Source organism: Zonotrichia albicollis, chromosome 8 (genome assembly GCF_047830755.1).
Source record: "Zonotrichia albicollis isolate bZonAlb1 chromosome 8, bZonAlb1.hap1, whole genome shotgun sequence".
NCBI lineage: Eukaryota > Metazoa > Chordata > Aves > Passeriformes > Passerellidae > Zonotrichia > Zonotrichia albicollis.
This window is the reverse complement of record NC_133826.1, coordinates 6794401-6820582: the sequence shown is the minus strand read 5'-3', so window position 1 is coordinate 6820582 and position 26182 is coordinate 6794401. Positions and strand designations below refer to the sequence as shown.

The 26182-nt window shown below is 37.3% G+C and overlaps 1 protein-coding gene across 1 annotated transcript in view; it reads right to left on the bottom strand.

Moving 5' to 3' along the window:
* FAF1 (Fas associated factor 1) overlaps positions 1-26182 on the bottom strand; it is a 144100-nt gene that overhangs the window by 18943 nt on the left and 98975 nt on the right. Inside the window, exons 13-15 of the mRNA XM_005482246.4 lie at positions 19114-19268; positions 10051-10187; positions 7525-7613 (exon numbers count right to left, since the gene is read on the bottom strand). Of these exons, the coding sequence (XP_005482303.1) occupies positions 7525-7613; positions 10051-10187; positions 19114-19268 (381 nt within the window). The remainder of the gene's footprint in view (positions 1-7524; positions 7614-10050; positions 10188-19113; positions 19269-26182) is intronic.

Below are 26182 nucleotides of genomic sequence, written 5' to 3'. Positions count from 1 at the left end.
TTAAAAACAAACCTGGAATCCAGAGCTCCTTGGGTAAGCAGCAGATGTAATCCCATGCAATGCCTCTTTGTACCTGCTTCTGTGCTAACACTTCTGTTTGCTAATACAGCTCACATCAACAGGAACCAACTCCTCGAGATTTTACGGCTAAATTGTGGTATTGTTTGGTGCAGAGTTACACCTTGGACAAATTTTAAACATTACACGAAGCAGTAATGCAGTTTCTTATCTTAGTCATCTCTTCCTCTAGAGAAGGATGAGGATGCTTCAAGTCCACCAGAAAGCAACAAAAGAAACTCACAGTAGAGACAGGAAAAGCAGAAGAAAATATTTTGCAGAGAATCTTCCACTGCACTAACAAAGAATATGTCAAGAGTAATCATACCGCTAATAATTAATATAAAAAAATTCAGAAGTGTTATCCATTAATAAAATTTGAGGCAGCTGACAAGTTTCCTATTAGACTCTACATAATTTGCAGTCATTACTGATGGAACATCACTAAATGCATCTCCACAGTGCTTGTGCAATGAAGGCAGAACTGGCACTTTCCTTATTCAAAAAATCAAAGTACAAACAGACATGGCTTATCCTGGGTCACTTAAAAAGCCTTCATCAGAAGCAGGGGAATTCCTCAGCAGTGCCTGAAGGCTGGTGTGAATGCAAACCATCCACATCCCAAGGGTTTGGGGCCTGAGACAAGGAGACAACACTCCCTGGCACCTAAAAAGGGGAGAAGTCACAGATTTCTGCTTTCCTGCTTTGACAATGAGACAATGGGAGGTTGGAAATACATTCAATGGGAGGTTGGAAATCTGAAAAAAATTGCTTTTATTCACAGAATATATTCTTCAGCTTTACTTTGCTATTCTGCTTCTTAGAGATGCAGTCAACCCAAAAATATCACACTTATGAGATAGCTACAATTGACCAGAGAAAACTTTCTCCTAAGGAATATCCAGTGCATCAAGTCTGAGAAAAACTGACAGATAAAATTAAGAGGAAATTTAGGATAACTCTTTCATATAATTATTTCCTAAACCATTTGTTGGAGTTAATCCTGAAATACCTAGCGACAGGCATTTTAAGATGCAGGATGATGGACAAAGAGGGGTTCTTGACTGAATTGACAGCAGATTCTCCAAGTTAAAAATGTTCCACTTTTTGAATGGTATATTTTGCAGGAAAATTCAGCATTGCCCCTTCTGGGCTTTTTTCCCCTATTTATTATTGTCATTTCTGAAGGTAGGATTTAATGATTTAACCCCAGGAATCAGCTTTGCACCTGATTTATCTCATGGAGCTGTGTTTTATTATTCCCAACTGCCCTTTGGGACCAGTTTTACTGAGGTAAAACTGGACGAGACAGAACTTGAGAAGATACCCAGGAGCAGAAGACATTTCTCAGAGCACCAGTGAGTAAGGGACTATTACAAGCAAGCAAGAAAGAAAGAAAGAAGTATATTCACAAATGCTGAATGCCCATCTGAAAGACAGTTCATTTCACTGAACCACTCCTGAAATTAAAATCTGCAAATGCTTAAGGCTATTCATGGGAGCGTTAAAGAGAAACACCCCTTTGTCCAAACAAACCAGAGCAAGGAAGGCATTAATTTGACTCACTAAGATGACAGACTTGCACCTTGTATAACTTAAACATACATGATGGGGAATATAAGGCAGGAAAAAGTGTACACAGAGTGTGTTGGGTGTATGGGAACGATAAGGACAAAGCAAATGGAAGTTTTAGTGGTGGCAGAACCACAGGAGGAGGCAGGATTGGGCAGGGTGAGGGGCAGAGCAGCACAGAACCACCACAGGATCCTGCCTGTCCACACTGAAGGCTTGAAAGCTCAGCTCCAGATTCCAGTTTTGGAATTAATTCAAGTGACAAAAAGAAAACCAAACCCAAAATCTTCAAGGAGTACTGCAGTGCCTTTCTGTGGGAAAAGAGACAGCCAGTCCTGATACATCTGCCCAGCTGGGCTGAATATTCACTGACTGGAGCCATCAACATGTACAGCCTAAAACCCACTGGGGTTAAAGACCTCTTCTCTTCTCTTCTCTTCTCTTCTCTTCTCTTCTCTTCTCTTCTCTTCTCTTCTCTTCTCTTCTCTTCTCTTCTCTTCTCTTCTCTTCTCTTCTCTTCTCTCTTCTCTCTTCTCTCTTCTCTCTTCTCTCTTCTCTCTTCTCTCTTCTCTCTTCTCTTCTCTCTCTTCCATTGCCTTGCACTTTGCCAAGGCTCTAACCATGCTGTAAACTCACATACTGGGGTGTGTGCAGCCATGGGAATGCTCAATGGGCTGCTATCACATTACAAACACAAAATCAGAAAATTTAATCAAACAAATTTTGATTACTGTAGTTTAATTAGTTATAACTAGTAATAATTAGTAAATGTGCTAATTAGATTTCTGAGGGGTTAAATCCCAATCTTTGCTAGACGGCTGTCATCACCATAATGCTTTTGTGCTTTGGAATTTAATGAATTTCGTGTATTCTCATAATCTCTTGTTGTGCAAATACTATACACCATGATACACATGACAGTGTTAGATGGAACACAGATTACCCAAGGTATTCAGATGCCTGATTTCTACTGATTTACATCAGAGCTTCAGTCCCTAGCAGAAACTTCAGAGGTCTCTTGCAGAGCTGATGGAAGCATTTCCCCTACATTTGACAACAGTGAGGCAGAAGAGGAGAAAAAGACATGGTGATAGCTATGAAAATATCACCTGGCCACTAAAGCCCCAAAGTGCTGTGGCAGGGAAAAGAGAAAAAGGGATTTATGCTGCCATTTTGGAGTTTTGGTTTTCCTTCATGTGTTTTTTAAATCCCCATCCAGATATTAGTGAGGAAGGACCTATGTGCTCCTCAAGCTCTAGAAGTATCTAGGAAAGAGATGTCAGCCAAGGACAGAGAGGAAGGATGGTGACTCTGCAGGCCTACAGCTTTCTACAGCTTATCTTCAGTCAGAGTCTGTTTACAGCAGTTTTTCCAGTTTAAAAATTCTTAAGTGTCTCTCTTTTACACTACAGAGCAGTGTGCTGGCAGACATATTTTCAAGTGAATGAAAGGTTTCAATTGGTATTTATAAAAATAAGAAAGTCTCTGAAGCAACTGTTGGTATTTCCACCTTGATGTCTAATCCAAGAGCAGGAGTGCCGGTGTTGCATAATGACAAAAATAAACACGACCAGAGACCTACTGTTACTTAAATGTGGACAAGTTGGACCAGCTGTGTAACAGTCATTTCTATTACAGTAATAAATGTTGACAGCAAAAATAAAAAATGCATTACTGAGGCATCATCAAATGAGCCCTGTCATTACATGGAAACTCCGCCCTGTATAAGCTTGTCAAAAAGTGTTACTGTAATCCTTTGAGAAGCCTCCTCCTCAGGCAACGAAGAAAAAATGTTGAGGATCAGCCCAGAACAGGTGTGTTGTGCTGTAATGCCAGGATTTAATCACAGATCTCTTCACATTAATCTCACAAAGGAACTAACTCAGATCTATTCAGGCCCATCACGCCACACTGAGATGATTATTTAACTATCCAACTAAAGCAAGCAAGCTCACAGGGTGTTCAAAAATGGACATTCCAGGGCGTAGAATATTTTACAACTATTGTTTTCCTAAGTCCAGCACCAGGCATTGACACTTAAGAGGAACTGATACCCAAGAGGAACTGATACTACACACTCTTTTCAAAGTCAGTGCCCGAAAAATCTCAGTGCACACCTTGATTAACAGTGGCAGAGCCTGGTTACCCCTGCTCTGAGACACCCACTCTTACCTACAGGAGAAACTCCTTAATGACATTTATTCCCTCTGCAAAACCCCACCGCCTGAGCAGTAGTTGGGGTGTCAACTCCTTAAGAAGTGTCCAGGGGAGTAAACATGGTTAGAAAAAAAAAAATATATCCACCAGATGCAGGGAATCATTAGTGCAGCTGCAGAACAACTCTGCATACACAGCTTGAGGTTGGACTTCAGTCCCCAGACCTGACTGCACTGGGAAAGGTGGGGCTGTATCCTGGCCAAGAGGCTTCACTGCTGATGGTCACAACTGAATTATCCATTGGCCTAATCAGAAGAGCCCTGTGAGCCCATCAGTGTTCTGCTAATCCAATTTTGCAGTTTGTGGCTTGTTCCAACAGCTATTTTAGGAGCAAAATTATAAAAACAGACGCCTAGACTGTGTATGTACAATGGCACATCAACTGCATGGTCCAAAAGAGGCAGAGGTTTCCAAAATGTCATCTGGCCAACACAGCAACAGCTCATGACTGACCCAGAACCCTGGAGAGGCAGGGAAAGGAGTGGGAGAGCAGGCTGATCTCCCTTGAAGGAAACCTGGGAGAGAAAACAGCTGCAGAAGTTACACACCAGGACAGGCATGTTGGGTTACCAGGAGTACACATGCGCATCCCAATGTTTTTAAAGTATTTCTTTGGAGATTATGTAAGAGCACAACACAAAATCTAAAAATTAAATCCAACTGCTAGTTAAGTGATGGTATTTTAGCACTTCACACTTATGAGGCCAAATTGGTAAATTTTACCAATACATGGATACAAAAGCACAGGATTTAGCTTAGCACATTATTATTGCCAGCAGCTGATGAGGTGGCTCACTCAGGTGAGGCAAGTTGGTAAAGCTGCTCTGAGCATCCCACCTACACCCCCAGCAGATGCTCAGTGACAGGGAGCTCCTGCAGCCACAGCCAACATCAGCTGAACACCTGGACCAGCTGGAGTGGGACCAGTCCTCCTGTACCCAAATAACCATCAGAGGGCACTGCAAAACACCCTGTGCCAAACATGATTGTGCAATGGCTGTGCTGGAAGCTTTCATATGCATGAGAATTTCAGCTGCATAAACTCACTCACTACTGACTTCATGCTGTCCTTTACAAATGTTTTCCAGTTCTGGTTCTCTCTCACACACACTTCTGTTTACAGCAATGCTACACTGATGACTCCTCTTTTTAAAGCACAAAAGAATTTTCTGCTTATCTTCTTGTGGTTTTATGATGACTTATTGTTGCTATTAAGAAAACAGTAACAGAAACCGGACTCTGTATCCTGTTTGCTATTGTAATATTTGGGAAAAAATTGCACCAACTGCAGTATGATCTTAATAAAGAAAAGGTGTTGATGTTTGAACACTTGAAGTTGTCAAGAACAAGGCTTACAAGAAAGCTACATGTTATGTAGCTAACCACAAAAAGGCAATATTTTGTTTTCAGGCTGAAGCCCTCTGCTGAGTACAGACTGCTTGTCAAATACTCCCTCTCTGGAATAGTAATTTCATAAAGCAAGGTTATTTTTTGTTTTGAAAACTTCCTGCTTCAAAGGCAAAGTGTCTGAGATCACCTTTTCAGTGTGCTTGTAACGAGTGGAGCCAAGGTGTAAGTAAATATCCTATTTGTGTATAGAACCCATAGTGTCTGGAAAGCTGCCCCCAAAGTTTATGAAATTTTTCATCACTTTTCTGAATGTCAAAGTGTGTTAGAAAAAGCTCCTGTTGGGAAGAAATGCCACCAGTGCCTTCAGTGACAGAAAAACAAAAGACTATAGGAGACTTGGACAAAGGTAGATATTGGAGAAATGTATAAAAATCAATTTTCCATTCTACCTAGATAGGTAGGGCACTTGGGGAAAGAAGCCAGGAGACAACAATCCCATGTGGGGACTGAACTGTCACTGTCACTGCTCTTGGCCACCCAGGGAAGGACAAAGAGCAGCCCAGGACAGTTCCTGGTTCTGGGTCTGGGCTGGTGTCCTGTTCCTCACTCCGTTCCAATCCTATCACTCTACTTTCTTCTCCTATCCCGTGTTTGCTCTTATCTCTCTGACTTTATTTGCTTTTGTTTCCCTCAGTTTTCTTCCTTTTTATCAGCTTGTATAGTTTTTAATTCTGAACCTCTCTTGGAGCTTATCTGTGATGTAAATTTCACCCTCTTACTAAAGCATTAAAAAAACCTTCCATACTCAAGACACTTCTGTTAAAATGCAATAAAAATTCTGTTATATTGTGCCTTGGACTTTTGTTGTAATCCTCATATTTAAATTTGTGTTCAGTATTAACAAAATTAAAGTCAATTTCTTTACCAATGAATTACAGGTAGCATAAATAAAGAAGAAAAAGTGAATGACAGATATTGTGCAGATAATGTGCCTTCATATTACAGTCAGTAAATCTTGTACTAATGAGATACAAGATTTAAATGTGAAGAATGTGTTTCATGAATTATTGTCAATCAATGTCTATACAACAGGATAAGAATAATCTTGAATGGCAACACACCTATTATTACAAATTCCTAAGAACTTCATTACCTAAAAATGTCACTCTTAATTTACAGAGTAACAGATAAAGATCTTTCAGCTGTATAACTCACTTTGTCTGCTTCTGTGTAATTGAAACACTGGTTTTGAGAAGTCTTGTAATCATTTATACATTCTGCATCACTCTGAGTGGTGGCTCAGTACTGGTGTACTGGTTAAAGTTGGTTTCAGCTCCCTTTTAAATAGACATATTCCACTTAAGATATATTAATCTATTTTTGTTTTCTACCTATGACTTGGAGCTTGTGGCAAAAATTCTGATAATTTTCCTTGTATGAGCATATTAATCTCCATAATATCACTATAATGTAACCAGTCACTGGTGACTGTGTTCTTGAAAATGACAAGACCAAAAAGGAGGAGTTGTTCTGAGAGACCCAAATACACAAAGTCTCCGGTTTATTTCGGCTGTTTGAGGGGCCTGAAAAGGCCCGGGGTGGCCTTGGGGCAGCCCGCGTATCGAAGGACGAGAAGAGGCTTCAGTTCTTCTTTCGGTTTTTATGTTTATTAATTGTTTATCTAAAAGATGTTCTTTCAGCCCGACAGAGCTCTGCTCAGCAGTCAGCCATGGGCACACTGTGCCGTCCCCCGGACCGCCACGTATCTTTATACCCATTGTTACGTATACAATATTTATCATTTTTCTCCAATACCATCTATTCTTATAACTCGGTGTACTCTCAGTAATAACCAATCCAAAGGTGCCACCGTGGCCAAAGAAGATGGAGGAGAGGAGGAAGAAGAAGGAGGGCAGGACACACCCCAATTCCTCCATCTTACTCTTCTAAACCCCCCTGTACATAAATCCTAAACCCTGTTTCTCACCCTCTAATTAGCTAATCTTTTCACCCTTCACCCCGGTGAGGCCCTCTTATCTTCATACAGGTGTCGTCTCCCGTGTAGGGTCAAAGTCCTGCTACCAGACACTTCTGGCAACATTCCAGGACTCCCGGGCCCCCCAAGGGTGGTCTCGGGGGCCCGGCATCCCAGGACTCAAATCCTGAGATCCCACAACAAAGGAGACTTTACCTTTTTAATTTCTGACAATGGAAGAGACATTAAAACACATCATACCCAACTCCACTGGCTAAAGAAACATCTGGTTAATTTACATCCCCAGTGATTAGTGGAAGGCAGGAGGTATCTGCAGCAACTTTCAGTCTCACCTCATCCTTTATGTCTTCCTGCTGCTGGGCACTGAAGATCTCCATTGCAGCCATCAGCCTCATCATTAGCTCATCCACTGTTGTGTTACCTAGCAACAAAGGAAGATAGCTGAACTTCATTTCATTAAAGTTATTAAACAAAAAAGAAGTCATTTCAGAATTAATCCATAAGAAATTGCCAGACTAGGGAAAAAAAAAAAAAAAAGACAAGAGTAGAAAATGCAAATATCTTAGTAGAGTGCTTTCAGTTCACCTTTTTACTGAAAACTCAAAATTATTTTTACAAAGGTTGATCACAGGTTAGAATTTCAGATGGTGCAAATCTGAACAATTGCTTTTGTGCTTGCATAAATTAACTCTATTTGGTCTTTTAGTCACTGATGTTAAATGAAAGCAGTAGATCTGGAATTCCCTTATGTGAAATTGATTTTACAGTTTTAGAATTCCCAGGGAGACCAAAGCAACTGCTTAGGCAGGCAACACAAGGTAGGATGTTGGCAGCAACATCCAAGTGGATTGGTTTAAAACAATGGAAAATCCACAAAACAATGATTCAATAGATGTGACAAAATAGATCCATGTTTTATTTGGATATAACTAGTAATAAAATTTCAAATACTATATTTTCTTCAGTCTATTTACTTGCAAAGCTACTAAAGTGGAAAATTCTGTCATCCATGTGTGTATCATGAAATAGAACACATACATAGCAAAACAGATACCTTCCCATGTTTTCCTTCCAGCATGCCTCTAGTCTTCATTAAGACTGAAAGATTACTTTAATTTCCTACCAAGATGCATTCTTTGGTTTCTCTTTCTAAACTGAAGACTAGACTACCCATTAAAGCCACTTGTCATAGTAGTTAGAAGATTTTAAACCATGAGAAATGGTCACAAACTATGAAGTCTTAACATCTGCCAGCCCAAGCAGCTGTTGGACCCCAGCAGAACAAGCAGCACTAAAGAAAACAAGACTGTCCCCATAGTTTCCAACCCCAGGAAAAAAGTAAAAATCAAAAGCAAACTAAGACAGTCTGCATTTCAATAAACACCAATGGGGTCTTAGGTTTCTATATAGTTGTATCTCTTCTGTCAACATGCCTTCTCACCCAGCCCTGAAAGGCCCTCATTGTTCCCATTTCTAACATTTGCTACCTTAGCAGAAAATGTTATCCCACATGCTACAACATGCAGGACTTCAGAGGCTACCATTCATTGAGGCAGTATTGTTAAAAGATACCAGTGTCCTCAATCCTGGGAAAATAACAAGCAGAGATTGTGTGATTTTTGTTAAAGGGTGAATTTAAGTAAGGCTACAATAGGTGATTGTTTTAGTTTAGTGCAAAAGATTGCAGAAAACCTCACAAATCATTAAAATTTAACTCATGCCATTAAATAATCTGGATTAAGCTGCACTGTATGATGACTTTGAATTGCTGCTAAAGGAGTTAAGTAATTTAAGTCAGTAGCCCCAGTGACTTCAGTGGGATGGCAAAGGTTCTGAACTGTACTGCAGAGTCAGAAAACCAAGCTATTTATAAGACTATTTCCATGAAATAACCTATGAAACCTATGAGATATGTTTTATAAATTACAGACATTCATACCATGAATTAGTGTTGTGCTGTACCTTGCACTGAGGAGACAAAATCCATGCAAAAAAACCCATTTTGTCCACTGCAGATTCCTCAAGAAAATTATTAATCCCTGATGCAAAAAGAAACACTAATGCTTGTCGGCTAAAAGCAGCATTTCCTGAGGCTGAATTTCCTCAGGAAAATGAGATTACAATAAAGATTGCCAGATATAAGCAATAAAAAAATGAGGACACAGTGTCATGAAGGCAAACTTGTGGAGAAAGCAGAAGAAATGAGAGGCAGCCATTCTTTGATGTGCTCTAATTTGAAGAGTTACTGAGAACAGCAGTCAGAGGGCAACACTCCATATCTAAGTCACCTTGCTGGCACTGAAATCAGAGGAATGGTTACACCAGAAAGACCTGCTCATGTAAACCAGAAAACTTCATTTATGTGAGATTGTATTAGGCATTTCAATCCTGACCTGATTTGGGGATCTTAATGCTGCAGGCAGGTCTGAAGAAACAACTCATGTCCAAATATTAGCAACAGGAGCCCAGGTATTAACAGGAACGACACACAAGGAACCAAATGCATTCTGGCACTATGCAAAAAGTGCAGCAAAGATCCTCTGGAAATCAGGAATGTATTTGAATATAAATTTAGAAAACTAAGTGTAGCTCTTTCTTCAGGAAATTGGGTTTCCACTTAAAAAAATAAAACAAAAATGTAAACTATAATTCCGCTCAAGTCATGGCAACTCCAATCTCTAACACCATGCTAATTAATACATTTATGAGTAGTAGATAATTATACTCTGGCAACTTAAAGTGTGTTTTGTGTAACAAACTATTATTCTGGATATCTTAAAAGAGAAACAGTTAGCAAAGACCTCTTATAACAGATTCAATACTCACATAAGGAATACCTGTAATCTAAAGAACTGTACCTTGTATTACATTCAACACTTCATTAGATGATCGTTTTCCCATAATAATAAGGAAAAGTGGAAACTGGTCTGTCTTCTGAGTTCGAATGGTTTGGGCTACAACGCTCCCAAAATGTCTAGTGCACATTGTCAGAAACCTGGTAGGGGAAGAAATAAATTGTCAACATTGTAGAGGATCTTTTGAAATTAAGTTTAAAAAAATAATTATGCAAAATTCAGCAGTTTAACTGCATGTTACCTACTGTTTAACACACTCTGCATTCAGTTCTAGAGCTCTTTAGCACTTTTTATAACTAAATTATTATAATACTTATAAACATGATACAGTCCAGGTTGTCTAAATTAAAACAATTAACAACTGCTTGCTGATTTATTTAATGGAGATTTCCATTTCCTGTTACACTCTGTGAAGACTGTAATTCAAAACTACTCCCCAAAACAATAATGCTGAATCAATTGTTAAAACTTCTAAAGAGAAACTAAGTAGAGCAACAATCTAATAAACCTGGTGAAGTATAAAAATAGTAAATTTCATACGAAAGCATAATTTAATAATGAAAGATCAAGAAATGGGTTTTATCAGTCACAGAATTAAAACATGGTACTTCAGAATTGTATTTTCTTTTGTACCAGTGCCCTGCCAGTGACACACTTAGCAGTGTGGTCTAAAAAACAATAATTCTAAGCTTTTGACCAAAAAAAGCTCTTAGATATTAGCATACAGAAGTCTAACATTAGTATTCTTAACACGATCTTGAATAAATGAAAAAACTGATAAAGCTTTTCTCTTCCATTAAAGGACTGTTTGAAATTAGCATTTCTTTCAAGAGAAAAGGGTAGCTTATGATATGTTTTCAGATCTGATGGTAAAAAGTAAATGTCATAATAATAATGAATTATGAAAGACCAAATGCAAATATAGAATGCTTTAATAAGATCCAATTTAATAAAGTCTGTAAAAATAATGGACTTTTAATAACACGGGTCACAAAAGGCAAAACAGTGGAAATTCTGAGGACTAGCCACTGGTACAGGCTTATTAATTCTTAATTATGTTCATGAAAGGCAACTTAAATCGTGTGTTTTCTTATGCCTTATGATAATATTTTAGGTAACAACTACTCTGAAATGTATGCTCTAACTGAAGAGCAAAGTCCCGTTGTCACATGCATTAGAAGCCAAATCTATTTGAAAAGACAAACTGCATTAAAATGTCAAGTGCTCCAAGTAATTTCTTCTCAAAGAAACTGAAAAGATTCAAAATGTGACTTTTTTAATCAATATATATATTGTATCCAATAAAATGGCTAAAAATTAATAAGTCTGACAAGTACAGCATTGAGCTTATTTGAGGCACCTGAAGTACTAAAAAAATCTCAGAGAGAATCTGGATGGAAGGCAATGGGTGGGGGTGGCAAGCAAGTATTTCAAAGCCATAAGTGTTACTCCCTGATTCTCTGGATTTTTCAACTCAGAACAATCAGCCACAAAGAAGACATCAAAAAGCTGAACAAACTCTGCTCTATCAGAAACAGCGACACAGACACGTAACATCTGGTAAGGATAAAACAGCATCTGTAAAGTCTGGACAGATCAACTCTTCTGATAAATAATGGCTTTTGATGTTTTCCTTTCAAGGTGGGAGCAGGTAAGTGAAATGTTGGCCTCACAGAAGTCAGTGGTGATCCTCCACAGCAAAATGAAAATTACTTATGTGAGTTCCAGGTTTCACCCCTGGAAGCAATAAAGACAGAGGACAATTGAAGTGAATTCCTAGACCTGTGTATCAAAACTGTTTAACAGTCTTCAACACAGCACAGAAGAAAAGCACTCAAGTTTCATGGAAAACCGAAATATTTAACTGGAAGTGAATTAGTGCTGTAGAGAATAATGCTTAGAAGGAATAAAACTAAAGAGACTCCTACAGTCCTAGTTGTACTAGTCAAAGGCGCTGGTTTGTTAATTTTTTTAAGTCTATTTTGTATTTAGTCAACCAATAACTCAGTCCAAAAATATGCTTTTGTAGGTATAGGTTTTGCATGCAAAGAATTCTGAATGAAGAATTGTTTTTTTCCCATTTTCTGCCTTTACCGATTTTGTATTTGTAGACCTTTTTACTTGCAGATTCATAACCAGAAAAAAAGGGAAAAAAGCTCCCTCTGTGCTAATATTTTCTGTTAGAAGTGAGCAGAACCAAAACAACTTGGTGCAATATCCATTATCTTACTCCATACATCACTTACAAGGGATTTTCTCACTTTCATCTAAACAGAAGTGTGCCAGATCTCTCGGTGGCATCTCCAGAGCTGCCAAAAAAAGCCCCTGTGGAGTCCATCAAAGAGACAGATGTCCCTCCAGGGAAAAGGGCTGCATCTTGCACACTGTAGTGTGCTCCTGGAATGTGCAGAGGCACACTTGGTGCTACATTTTGAATACTTCTTGTATGTTAAAAAAAAAAAAATTAAAAATTGCAAGCTCTCATTGCTTTTCTTATCCTCTCCCCAGCACCTTAGTGTTGTTTAACAATTGTATAGCAAATATCTAGTGCACCTAAGGTCAAATTCTCTTCCATAAAGAGAGAAATCAGCTCTCAAATGTATGGAAAAATGCATTCAAAATAAATACTAAAAAATTCATAGTATTTTAGATCTCCATAGTATTCATAGTATTCTAGATTTTCTTTACCTTCTGTAACAACAAAAATAACAAAGATCTGGTTATTTGTTACAGTCTTACTCATATAAATTCCTGAAGTTACTTATTATTTTTATGCACCGGGGAAAACTCTGGAAAAGTTTCCTCCTACAATGAGGCCCTTTGGCACATGGTGCCCACTACACTTCTTGGAAAGGACTTTCCAGCAGAACAGAAAGGCTGCACTGAAGATGTTTTTCTGTATGTTCTTACCCTAAAGTCCTCCTCAAAAATCAGCAGCAGCAGAAATCTGACAATCTCTTCTAAAAGACCTATTTCCCTTCAGAACACAAAGTGGATGACTTTGGGCCAAAAAAGCGTGATTTATTTATGACTAGATAATTCCCAAAGCCAACCTTAAAACAGCCTTTAACATTTCAGAAATGGGTTTGGAAAAAAAGTAACTTCTTTGCTGAGCATGAGGAAAACAATTATGAATATTAAATATGCAAGGTTTCTGATTATTTTTAATAATAATTATATAATGTGCAAAGTCAACATAAGACTCATTAAAATGTTAATGTAAAAATAACATTTTTGTATTAGGTATTTACATTTTTAAAAGAGTAAAAGCTGAGGTCCTGAATTGGCATACTAAAATAATCTTGCTCTCCCATAATTCAGAGTTACTGCTTTACCCACATTGGTAGGGTTGTACCTCAAACACAAGGAGCAAAGACACAAGGCATGTTTAAAGATGTATACAGCAGCCTAAATCAAATTATGTGGCTATCACCTTCAGGATCCACATGCTAAACACCAGATTCAGATGTTAAAAGAGCATGATTTTATCCACTTTATGCAAAAGGAAAGCCTACATCCATCTCCTCCTAAAACACGGAAGATCTAACTCCCACCCTGAAAGGCTCAACCAGATTAGATAAATACTTCACAAACCCATTCAGTGTAAACCACAGAACTCTAGAAACACTTCAGTCCATCCTTGGACACCAGGCAAAGTCACTGGTGAAAGTATAAATAAAATATACCTCAACCCCTTGTTAGAGCACTGCACAAAGAATGGAACACACAAGATGCACTCTCACCATCACTCATTATGAACTCTATGATTTCCTAAGGAATGTTCAAGGCTTGTCACAGGTAGATTTAATATACAGATTTAATAATAGCCTAGATAGGAACAGACAGTGTGTTTAGTTATTTTACAGATGTTGGTAAAGTGGGAGAAGCTACAAGCACATCAGAAGTCAGAGAATTCAGATTGATCTTCAAAAGTCAAAGAATCATCCTGACAAGTAAATACAATTCTGTAAGGTCAATGAGAGTTTCCAAATTGGAGGAAAGATGGCACAAATACAGCAAAAGAAACAAACAATAAGAGAATACAACGAAATCCTTCCTCAAAACAGTCCAACAAATCTGTCTTGACCACCTGTTCTTCTGCTGTCACCTCTTTTGCACAGGACACAAAAAAGCTTTATTTTTTCACCTTTTCTGTTCAAGCTTAATCAACTAGGTTGCAGTTTGAGTACAGTGGGATAGAACATTCTTTGTTTTAGAGTGGGGACTTAAAACATATGCTTACAAATCTATCAGTTTAATTAATTCCTTAATAATTCCTTTAATTAATAATAACTGTTTTTCTCAGATGACCTTAAAACATTGCTAAAGGACTGAAAATCTTGATAACATCAGAGAGGCTGCTTTCTATTTATAGTTGGCTATTATAGACATCCATATCTTCCTAATCACGACCAGATCAAAATGCATTCTCTGCTGATTTTCAGTTTTCCAAATTTGGACATTTTTAGATTACTAACATGAAATTACCTTGAAGCACATAAATATTTAAGCAGGGATAGTTTACCTTTTCTGGTGGGTGTATAATAAACAGTTTAACCATCATCTATATACAGGCTGTTTTGTTCTCATCTAAAGAGACAATCACCTTTTATCCTTTCCCTTTTTTTTCTTCGTTTCAGTGCTATTAGGAAACTATTCACAAGTGCAACCCTGAACAATTCCATGCAGTAATTATGACTAAATGACAAAGAGATGCGAACAATTACCGAGTCCATTTTGAAACCCTACACTAATAAAGTCATTAGATGCTGCCCTTGCCATGAGCCTTCTAAAAGCTTCTGAAGTTACAAGAACACACGGCATTGTTCCGTGGGACAATTGCTGCTGGCAGAATGCAAACCTTGAGTTAAACCATGCTGCAAATTGATCTTGACATTCTGTTAAGACCGCCACTAAAATCAAAAGCAAAGGAGAAAAGGAGAAAATGAGCGGGTGGGATGTAATCATGGAACAGAAGGGTTCCCTCCTCACCTTCTTTCCTCTTCCTCCTCAAAACAAACCATACAGAAAATGACAAACTCGCCTGGTGTTTGAGAACCTTTATTTTTAAAACATTAATTAGACTTCTGACCTGTTTTTATTGACTGGCACTGTACTGCTATTAAAGTAAATTAAATAAAAAAATTGCAGAATACAATAGAAAAGGTTTTCACACCGCTCTGTGAAACCTGTTACGGATTTAGTGCCTGAAGAACACGTCCAACAGTTCTGCAAGCAACATAGACAGAATCTGTGGTCACTCCTGAAGAGGCACTGAGAAATTAACTCACCTCCTCCCGCTCTCACAGACCCCACACCTGCAATATATTTGCTGAAGGATCAAATGGGATTGGGGAGCTGGAGTAACATGGTCAACTGGTCTTCATCCAGGCATGCATCATTCGGTAGGTTAGAATTAAGGGTCAGTAACTGTGAATATGGCTAATCACCTGATGACGGAAATTGCAGGTGAACACAACCTGCTGCTGAGAAGCACTTTAGTGAATTAACTCTTTCCTAAGCTTTAGCAAAGTGAAAAACTATCATTTGAACATTAAAACTAACAAATACCTCTCATCAGAGCAAGATTGGCAACACCTTGAAATACGGCGCCCAAGGGCAATGATAACAAAAGCTAAAAAACTGCTACAGATTTTGAGTCCATGTCTTATGGTTTTGGCTTTGCTTAACAAACACCATGTGTGCTGGAAAGCTCTTAATATTTTGCATTTTCAGTGTTTGCAAATGCTGTGTGTAGAAATATAAGGTGTGTGTGCGCGTGTGTGTGTATACATATCACTATATATATAGTGATATATATATACACACATGCACACACACCTTATATTCCTTGTATCCAGGAAAGATGTTTCCTGTTCATATGCGTAGCTGTGTGGCCTTTCTCGTCCTTTGACAGGTCACAGGAATATTTCAAAGAATTGCTCCTTAAACTGAAGTCTAAACTGTAGGAGATAAATATTTAATGTATGCCCCTTAACAGTAAAAGCACCACATTATTTTCCTTAATGAAGGCTACTTATTTTATTTCCCCCTCAGTATAATGTTATTATGATTAATGAAAAAATTCATAATCATTGAACTTGCTCAAACTGCTCCCTTCACTGCAAACCTGATATCAGAGGCAAATAAAGCCCATGGAACCCAAAAAAAACTTCCTCTCAACTTTATTAACTAGACTTCTACTTTATTTTGACGAAGTAACAGTCCTGCATGGCTGCAGAAAGAAATTTTTATTATCTGACTCCCAAAGTTGTAATGCTTTTGCTCTTGCACTGCTGCTGGCAGGTACCCAGTGCTCTCACAGCATTTTAATCCTACCTACATTCACTCTTCAATCTGTTGGAATGGAGATGAAGATTGAGAGATTCCAGAAGAAATGTGCTATTGTACAGTAATGCAGGTTTGAAGCACATTCCTGTATCAGTGTCAGCTGACAAACATTAAAATTTGGAGAAAATGACACAAATTTGGGGAAAATGACACAAATTTGGAGCTGGTTTTGTTCTACAGTGTTCAGGATGGACTCTCATTTTATTAATGAGAAAATTGGAAACAACTATTAGGACTAATTTTGCAATAGAATTATATCCGTGGATCAAAACATTCAGAAGATTTTTTTGGCTTATAAAAGGAAAGTCTTTATAGCTCTTTGAATTTACTCATGCCATACTGACATTGAGCTGTCCCTACTGACTGCTGTAAATCAAGTGAGCCTGATTCCTCTGCTGTCCCACCCTGGCTTTTCCAGCATTTTTACAATGCAATTGGAGGAGTATAAATTAGCTGCTCTTGGGCTACACCAGCAGGCAAAACCCAGTTCCTCCTGTTGTTGCTGTCTTCTCAGCACTCAAATAAAAAGCTGCATTTAACTGTGCTCATAGGGCTAGAGAACAGAATGGGCTCCAACACCACTGTCACTGTGTCACTGAAGGGTAGTGACTGAACAGAGGGAATGAGTATTTATTTATGGGAATGCCCACAGTGCATTGGCACTTTCCAAAGGGAGAAGGAAGCATCATGCCCCCTCTGAAGAAATCACAGTCTAAGGAGCAGGATGTGACACTAAACACAACCGAGAAATTATTCTAATTCGAGCCAGCATGCCTTGTTTACCCCTTACTATTTTTTGACCTCACTGTTAATATGACAGTTTCTTTGTTGTTGTTAACAGAAAGCAAAAAAAATGAAGGCTTAAAAACCCTATCGTCCAGCACAATCAGGGACTAAGTTCATTGAGAGCAGCTATAAAGCCTTAAACAAGCCCTTTATTTTGTGTTTTAAGAAGTGTCATAAGGAGTTAATAGGACACAGCTGTACAGGCTCTTTCTAACAAGCAGCTTCTGTCGCTTTGGTCACCACAGGTGTCTGTGTAACCTGCAAACTCTTATTACTAGTGTATCAAAGTTGTGCTACTTAATAGATTTCTTTAGTAAAACACAACAAAGCAATTACATGGCTGTTGATCGTTAGTCATAAAAAAACCCCTCAAACACAGTTTTTCAAAAGAAACTACACTGCAATTTTTTGTCATTGTAAAATAAAAGAAACTAGAGAATTAAATAGAAGAGCAGACAATAGAACAGCAGGTAGTCAACTGAACTTAGCCACTACAGATGGTTTAGAAATAGTGTTTCCTTCTACAACAACTTGTGGGATAAAAGAAAAGGAGGAGGCTCCTTACTGCCCATGAATGGCAATACCAAAAGACTTAAGCAACTTTCCAGTCTATGTATTTGGTCCTATGAAAGAACCTAGATGTTTCTTTTTCCTCTATTACTTTTTTCTTTTTCAGAAACTTTTAATCTGTTTTTACAACTGCTTTTTTCCATAACCTTTTACACTTCTCTAGAATAACTCGAACTAGAAACATTGCTGCTGATCCCTCCAATGACAAAATGCAGAAGGTCAAGTGAGGAATTCCTGAGAAACACAAAGTGTCATTTAAAAAGCACATTAGAAAAAGAGACTATTCCATTCTCCAAGGTCACCTCAGTAAAGAAATATTAACTATAATTTATATAATGAAGACTAGAAATGCATAAATGCTCTATTCTAGTAATCTGCAAGAGAAAGAAACATAAATGTATCATTTTCCTTGCTCAACAATCACTTGAATTTTGTAAAGAAGTGGCAATCTTATTCCAGACCAAATGACTATTGCATCTTTCAGTCAAAAATTAGAATAACTCTAATTATAGTAATATACTTAGGATGTTATCCTGGCAAGACATGATCAGTCATCTTCTAGGTAAATAAAGTAATGAAATAAGGTCCAGTCAGAGAACCAAACAAGTCTGATTTCTAAATGTTACAATAATAATAATAGCATTACTTTCAGTAGATCACGATCAACTGATAACTAAAGAACCGACAGGCCTTGGTATAACATTAAGAAATTCTGTTGGTAATCTACAAAAGTTGCAGAAGGAGGTGAAATCTACAGTTTTAGTTTCTTTACTCATCAGCAAAATTATGGTCTCCCTAAGACATAATATAGCTTTTATTATATTAAAACCAAAATATCTGAACATTCCCAAAAGAATGTTCTGTAGGAAAACTGTAGTTTAAAAAAGTATGTATGAATTGCAAGCATTTAACATTTTGCATAATCTGTTCTTAGTACTAATTTATCACACAAATGTTATTGTTTAAATAAGATTTTCATTAACAACAACAGTTATTACTCCAGACAGCTCTTCATGCAGTTATAGCAACATAGACACAATTAATGCCATATAATATTATGGCACTGCAGTGCATGACTGTGAAGGCACAAGTTTGAATATAGAATGATGTTTGAAAATAAACTGAAAAAAGAAAAGAAACAATTCCTTCAATTACTTTTTCCTGCAAAGGAATAAGAAGTCACTTTGTGATGAATACAAGGCCAGCCCAATTCTCAGTGAATGTCAGCCAGCTCCATTGATCAGCTGAGAACAAGCATGAATTTTAGCTCAAATAGATATAAAGCACCACAGATTTGATAGCCAGAGATAAGGGCCTTCCTGAGAAAAGCTGCTCCACTCAGAGCCCAAAGAGTCTCACCTTGCTCTGTTTGCTTCTTTTGTCATGTCCCATGCCCAGGTAATGAAGTTCTGACTCAGGTAGGAGACAATGGATTCAGCACAAAGCATTTGTGAGCAGAAGACGTTGGTTAGTACACTTTCGTCATGGTGGAGGTAGATAGCAAGAAGCTTTCTCTGGAAAAAAATGTGACAAGAGATGAGTGAAAAGTTCCTCAGACAATTTACAATTTAAAGTTGCTGCTGCAGATTTGCGTTTTAGTACTCACAATGGGATTTATCAAGGGTGGCAAGTATCTCAAAACAAGAAATAATCAGCAGATTTCAAGTCAAATGGTCCATCCCTGCAAATTTTAAATATTCTCAAAATCTTCCTAATATTTTGAGTACTAAAATACAATATATTATGTGCTTAGGACATGAAATGAACAACGAATGAAAAACAAAAACCTTATTAACAGACCTAAGAAATGAGTGAACTTTTTTGGCTTGTTGCCTAACAAAAATAACATTTCCGTGAACAAGGAACATTGTCCAGCCTCTTCCCTGGATATCATCTACCACAAAAACCAGTTATAAACAACCTGAAAAAATGATAGTGCATTGCTCTCACCACCTCTGCAGCCAAAAAAAGAGGCACAACATGTTGAGATGGTGCCTATGGTCTCTTGAAACAAAATATTCTGTGCTGTTCTTCTGGAACCCTATCAAGTAAAACTTGAGCTTCGCTGCCAGCAGCTGCGTCCCCATGAAAATCTCAGACCACCTTTTGGAAAACAAGTCTGTGTGCATGTAAATATAGAAAGCAGGCTGCAAATACACAGGGAGACTATGAGCTAGCTAAGGACTGTGATTCTGCAACTGGCATTCAATGAATTATAAATATAATTCAGAAAATTACAGCTTTCCATTCCCCCATACCCATACGAATTACTTTATTTTAAAATAGTACTTGAACATATTTGCTGAGAAGATACGGTGCTATTTTCAGACTTTTATTTAAAGTAATTTCAAATCTCTTAATCAGAAGTAACAGTGAACCCTAGATATTGATGTGTATTGATATAGCAAGACATGGGATGCAATTTCCAGATAAGCTGTCTTTGCAGAAAACCCCTGCAGGGCTCTCGCCTCATATACTGGCTTTGGATAAAATTTAATGACTGTTTATAAAAGGAACATTTGAACATTCGACTTTGGGAAAGGGATTAGTAATTTGCATTACTGTTTGTCTAATTTAATTTAAATGTTCTTCAGAACCACGTACACATGTGCCAGGAAGGGCCATTAATAAGCCCAACATGCAGAGATCCATATAAGTGCAGCCAACAATGTTGACTGAAACTAAACTTGAAAATCCAGGGCACTGATGCACAATATCATGCAATAAAACAGCATTTCTGTGGTGATATTTAATTTAAAAAGAAGAAAGAGGCAGGGGAAGATCAGGCACTGTCTGTTTTTGAGGATCAGCCGTTCTGCATTTCAAAGCGTCGATCCCTGCAATATCCAGGTTACTGTGCTAGAATCTCGACTATTATATAGCAGTTGTAAGAGAGGGAGGGCAAAGATGTGTTTACTCAGTGATTAGGGCCTTAGAATAAGCCTCTAGCTCCTAGAGAGACAGCTCACCACTTATTCATTTGGACCAATTCACAAAGCCTAGAAAGATTAAACATCCATGCTGAGAAGACAAGCGAATGCAGACGGTGAAAAAGAAATAAAAATTCTTTAAAAACTCTGAGATGACTTCATTATTTTTTCCACAAGGAAACTTTAGGAAAGTGTTTAGTTAGAGAAAAACCCACATTGACCTCTCTCTAAACCCTTAATCTTTCCTTTGTGGTGGCACTGCTTTGTGGTAAGCGGATGGCTTTGCTCTCCTCTTTTCACTGGGAGCGGACAGAAAAAAAGGCTCTTGAGAAACACTTTTACTTCCAAAGAAACAACCCCATGAAACTGTTAAATATGAGATTCCGTACAACAGAATGTTTCAAAATATGTACAGTTTTAGGCTTAAAGATTTAGGGACAAATTTCAGTAAACAGAACGGGCACGAACACAATGGAGGTTTACACTGAGTTACTTCCCAAGGGAATGTAATTTTTGTTGCATCAACAAATCTCACCATGCAAAGACTAAACTCCATCACATATAAAAGACTGTACTTGTATCTGATACCACATCCAAAATGTTAAGGGTGGGCACAGGCAAACTGCTATCATAAATGCAAAGAGATAGCAGAGGAACTGAAGTGCTAAAATATTATTTTGAAAAATATTTGTGAAAGCTGGGGACATTTTTTCCGTGGAAAAATGCATGATTGCAAAAGGGTCACAGCTTGAAGTTTGTTGTTGTTGCTGCTGTTGTGTGGGTTTGTTTTCATGTTTGTTTATTTTACTAACCCATGGTAGCACATATTTATAAGCAAGTTTTGGTTGTGTTTATTTCAAGCCTTTGAAAAGTCAGAGTAAATTCTAGGATTCTATTATGACTAATTCTGGGTACTTTGAAGTCAATTTTCAACGACTAAAACAGCCTTACAAAACTGTTGAACAGTCTCAAATTACACAAAAGAAGCCTACTAATGGAGCACTAGACTGTTTTATGTTGGGTTTTTCAAAAATATGACATGGAGGCTATATAATTAGCATGAAGTTTTAAACAAGGAAAAAAAAAAAAACAGGGAAAAACTTACTAGTCCCTATGAAGGTATAGGACACCAGAAAGGTTTTAAGCACTGAATACCTGAAGGACTTCCAAAGGCCTTAGGACTTGAGGAACTTAAGCCACCAAGAGATGCATTTTTCAGAGTATGTGCATGCTGAAGACCAGGCATTAAAGAGAAGTTAACACACTTTGTACAGAATTAGAAGAAAAGTTGTCACTGAGGCAAAAAACCTGTAGATCTTGAGGTGACTAAATTGGCATCAGTGGGTAATGGGATTTCTAAGCTTCTCAGCCAGTTCCTAATACTGTGAATAACTCAAATAACTCAAAAGAATATGAACTTGAATGAGAATAGGAATGCAATCATAAGGGTCAGCAAGACCACAAACCTGAATGGTTATTTCTAAATCTCAGGTTTACACGTTCAAGTAATGACTGAGACAGAAAAGTTCATGATGTAACAGCTGCTAGAGGCATGAGTGTTCTGTCAAACTGGTAGGATAACAAGTCAAAATCTTAATTTTTTCCTCCAGGTTTTATGAAGTGAGAATTAATTCAAATAAACAGGATGCATTTACAGTTCTTTAAATCTTTGAAGTGCACAATCTGATCCACCTGTCCAAGGTGATCTTGGAGCTCATGGGATCAGCCATGGATACAGCTACTTTACCTAGCCTTGTAGAAGACACCTGAAAAAAAAACTTTACCACACAAGTTCCTAAAGCAGAAGTGAGGTGATCCCTGTAAACTTCTGATTCCATACTTTGTATTAAATAAGGCATAAGACATTCCAAAACTAGCTCCTAGTTTAATCTTGCTGTAATTTTACCTTTCAGTAAAACATCTATCTCAAAAATCCATCAGTGATGAAGAATCCCCAGGAGCCATGGTAGGGTGTTCAAACAGCTACCCACTCCCAGGTAAAGGTGTGTTAGAGCCTGCTTTAGTCTACTTTCATCTCCCAACTATTTGATCCTATTATACTGTTGTGTCTCCATTTCAATCAATTGCACCTGCAGTGGTATCTTACATAATGCAAATAGTGTCCAGTAATTAACACCAAACTCAGGTAAGATCTATCATCACAAGCTTTGAAAGAAGAGAAAATGTAGAGTGAGGCAGACAAGTTCAAAAAACTTCAATTTTTTTGTATCAAATACCGAGGAGAGACCCATACCCAGGAGCAACCCTTCAGATATAAAAGATTTAGCTACTTTTAGATATGGAAAATGAAAGGTGTAGGCAAACAGTGAAACTACTAAACTAGTGTTGTAGTAGCAATTTCTAAACATGGTGACCCACAAATTCAGAAATACTTTACAAATTAAAGGACAGAACTGCTAACACACATCAGAAAAGGCTGGAAAGAAAATGGTGACTAACATGGGACTAAACTGGAGTTTATGTTCTGATACTTGCCAGAGTGCAGCTGCTTCACTCTTCCTGAAAAGCTAGAATTATACTTCTATACCTGTCCTCCAGTTTCAATCAGACCATGTACATTAGTGGTCAGGTTATTTGTGTTTAATCAGAAAAGTGGTAATTCCTCCAGCTGTAATCTGTAATAATTTCAGTATAAACTTATTTAGCTGAAATAATAAGGGACATTTTTCTGAGTCATACAGGTAAAAATGATGCTACAGAAAGTCCTGTATGAAGGAATATTCTGCTACCACCAAGGAAGAGGGGAAAAAATAGCTTTTATTTGAACACACTAAATCATGGAAGGAGCATATTTTGCTCTGGGTATTCAGGAAATAAAGAACCCATATGTGAGAGGGATGGCGCTGCCTCTAAATTGAACCTAAAAGACAGAATTCAAGGAGAAGAAAAACACGGTTCATTTTCAGAATGCAGGAATATATATTGAGGTGACAATACCAATCTGTGCTAAGAGAGATGTTTCACATATTTATTAAAAGTCAGTGGACAGAAAGGTTGAGAGAGGAGCAGGAGGTGAGCTGACAGAGGTATATAAAGATAAGAGCTCCTGAAAAGGCAAAGGCAATGTCTTTATTCTTTCTCTCAATAAAAGAGTAGCAACCACCTATAAAATGAAAAGACAAAGAAGCTCGAATAAAAGAAAATACTTTAGTATTACTCTCATATATAACTCAGTAAGCTTCACTATAGCAATTAAAATCCGGTATTAATAACAATACCACCATAAGTTAGGATTGACCCTCTGATGTCTCAGAACACAAGACACCCACAAACTGCTTTCAGACACAAAGACACCTCTCCCAAACACCTTGTTAAAAATGTCTATTACAGGATTTTTTCCATGGCATCAGGTGTAGCAATTCCTATGGCAGTGTAGCTCTGTAGCAAGAGCAAGCCCATTCTTCAGAAACTTAGTGACAGGGGAACTCTTCTTTCCAATAGACAGAGGAAGACTTTCACAAAAACCAGCTTAATTGTTGATTTAACAAACCTCTGTCTCTCTTTCTCTTTCTGACCCCATTAAAGGAAATGCTGAAAATATTTTCTTGTCATATATACAATAAGAAATAAAAACACAACACCCTTAACTATCAGGCTGCTGGAGGCAGTTGGGAATTTCATGGCCAAGGACATTGGCGGTTAAAATCAAGGCTCTGTATCTTGGGTATTGTATTTTTGTGGAAGAGTTATACAGGTTTTAAAGCAGAGCCACATTTAACCTTATTCCACCTCGCCTATCAAAAACTGGAATTGTTGTGGCAGCAGTTGCTCCAAAGGTTAAAAGATACTCATCATGTATATTAATTTTCATTGGTTAATGACTCAAACACAGCAGATAAACACCTCAACTTTTTTTAAAGGAACTTCTTTTTCAAGCAATATTTTGTTAAACAACTATGAATTAAGACAGATTTAACAGGAAACATCTATTTTCATAAAAAGAAATTGAACTCATATTCTTCTTCAAAACATTCTGACATAAGTTAATTTTCTTGAAATAACCCAAATTAAAATACTCCTGGAAAAAAGCTTCATGTTTATACACATTGGGCTTTTTTTTTTTTTTTTTGGATGTAAAAAGTATCCACAGCACAGATTTAAAACACAGCTGATGGCTGTCTCACTAGACATGAACTGCAGAGTGCACCTTCTGCTCTGGACAGAGTTGAGAATTTGTCAAGAAAAGGCCAAGATCTCTGAGCACTCAAGCTGCCAAGTGCTCTCAAATTAAATCAGTTTGAAGCGGTTTTCATTAAGATGGATTGAGTGTGGCATCGTGAGAAACACTCTATCAAATGTAGTGTTTTACTTAGTGATTAAGTATATACCAGTTGATGAAGCTGCCCAAATCCTTCGTAATCCCACCACTCCAATAAACATTTAATGAGTATATAAGTTCAAAAAGCCTAGTAGAGGATTTAAACCTTCAATCTTGTTTTTATTTACTCTTGGAACTCAATTTCTCACTTCAAGTGAAGATTGCTGGTGCCTGCAGCTCATCTGTTGCCCTGGTAAAATTAAGTGCCCTCCATAGTATAAATTAGAAGACAAGACACACAGGTTGCAATTTCTCCAAAGCTTTTTTTTTTACACTGAAATATATTTTTTAAATTATTTAAGGAAATTAAATTTTAGAAATATGAAATAATGTGTCCCTTTCCTCAATTCTGAATTCCAGAAAAAATTACTTTGTAACAGGGAAAAGCAGTAAAGCAGTGAAAATAAATGGTATTTCCACATTCTCATATCTTTGCTTAAAATCAGAATGTTACAATAAAAATGACGCCATTCCAAAGGTGGGAGGGAGAGCTTTCAAAATAAGGCAATATTCAGAAAAAAAACCTCAACAATCCAAACAACACAAAATTAATACTCTCCTAAATATACATACATATATATATATATATATATATATATATATATATATATATATATATATATATATATATATATATATATACACAAACAGTGTTTTATACACAATATACACAATGGTTTTATTGTGATGATGACCTGGTCTGAATAAGTCACAAAATATTAAAAATGTAAGGCAACACGAATTTCAAAAGTAGTATGTAAGTAGCACAAGAAATATTTTGAGCAATAAAAAACTAAGTAACTGCACTGCATTATTATCAGATTTATAGGTAGAAAACTGTTTATGAAAGTTCTTCATGAGTTTTGTCCACTATTACACTGATACACTGTCAACCATTTCTGATGACATGACACTAAATGAACTTCCCAACTCACACCCTTTCCTTGTTCAATTCACAGGATTTTTTCTCTGTGCAAAGACATGAAAATATTCACTAAACTTAGAGTGTTAAGTATGTGTCAACTTCAGCTATATAGTGTAGATTTATAATTCTCACATTTATCAGAACAGCCCCTAACATAATACAGAAAGTACTTCCAACATGAATAACTACTTTCTTCATTTTAAAATTAAACATCTATCAAGAAAACAAAAAGTA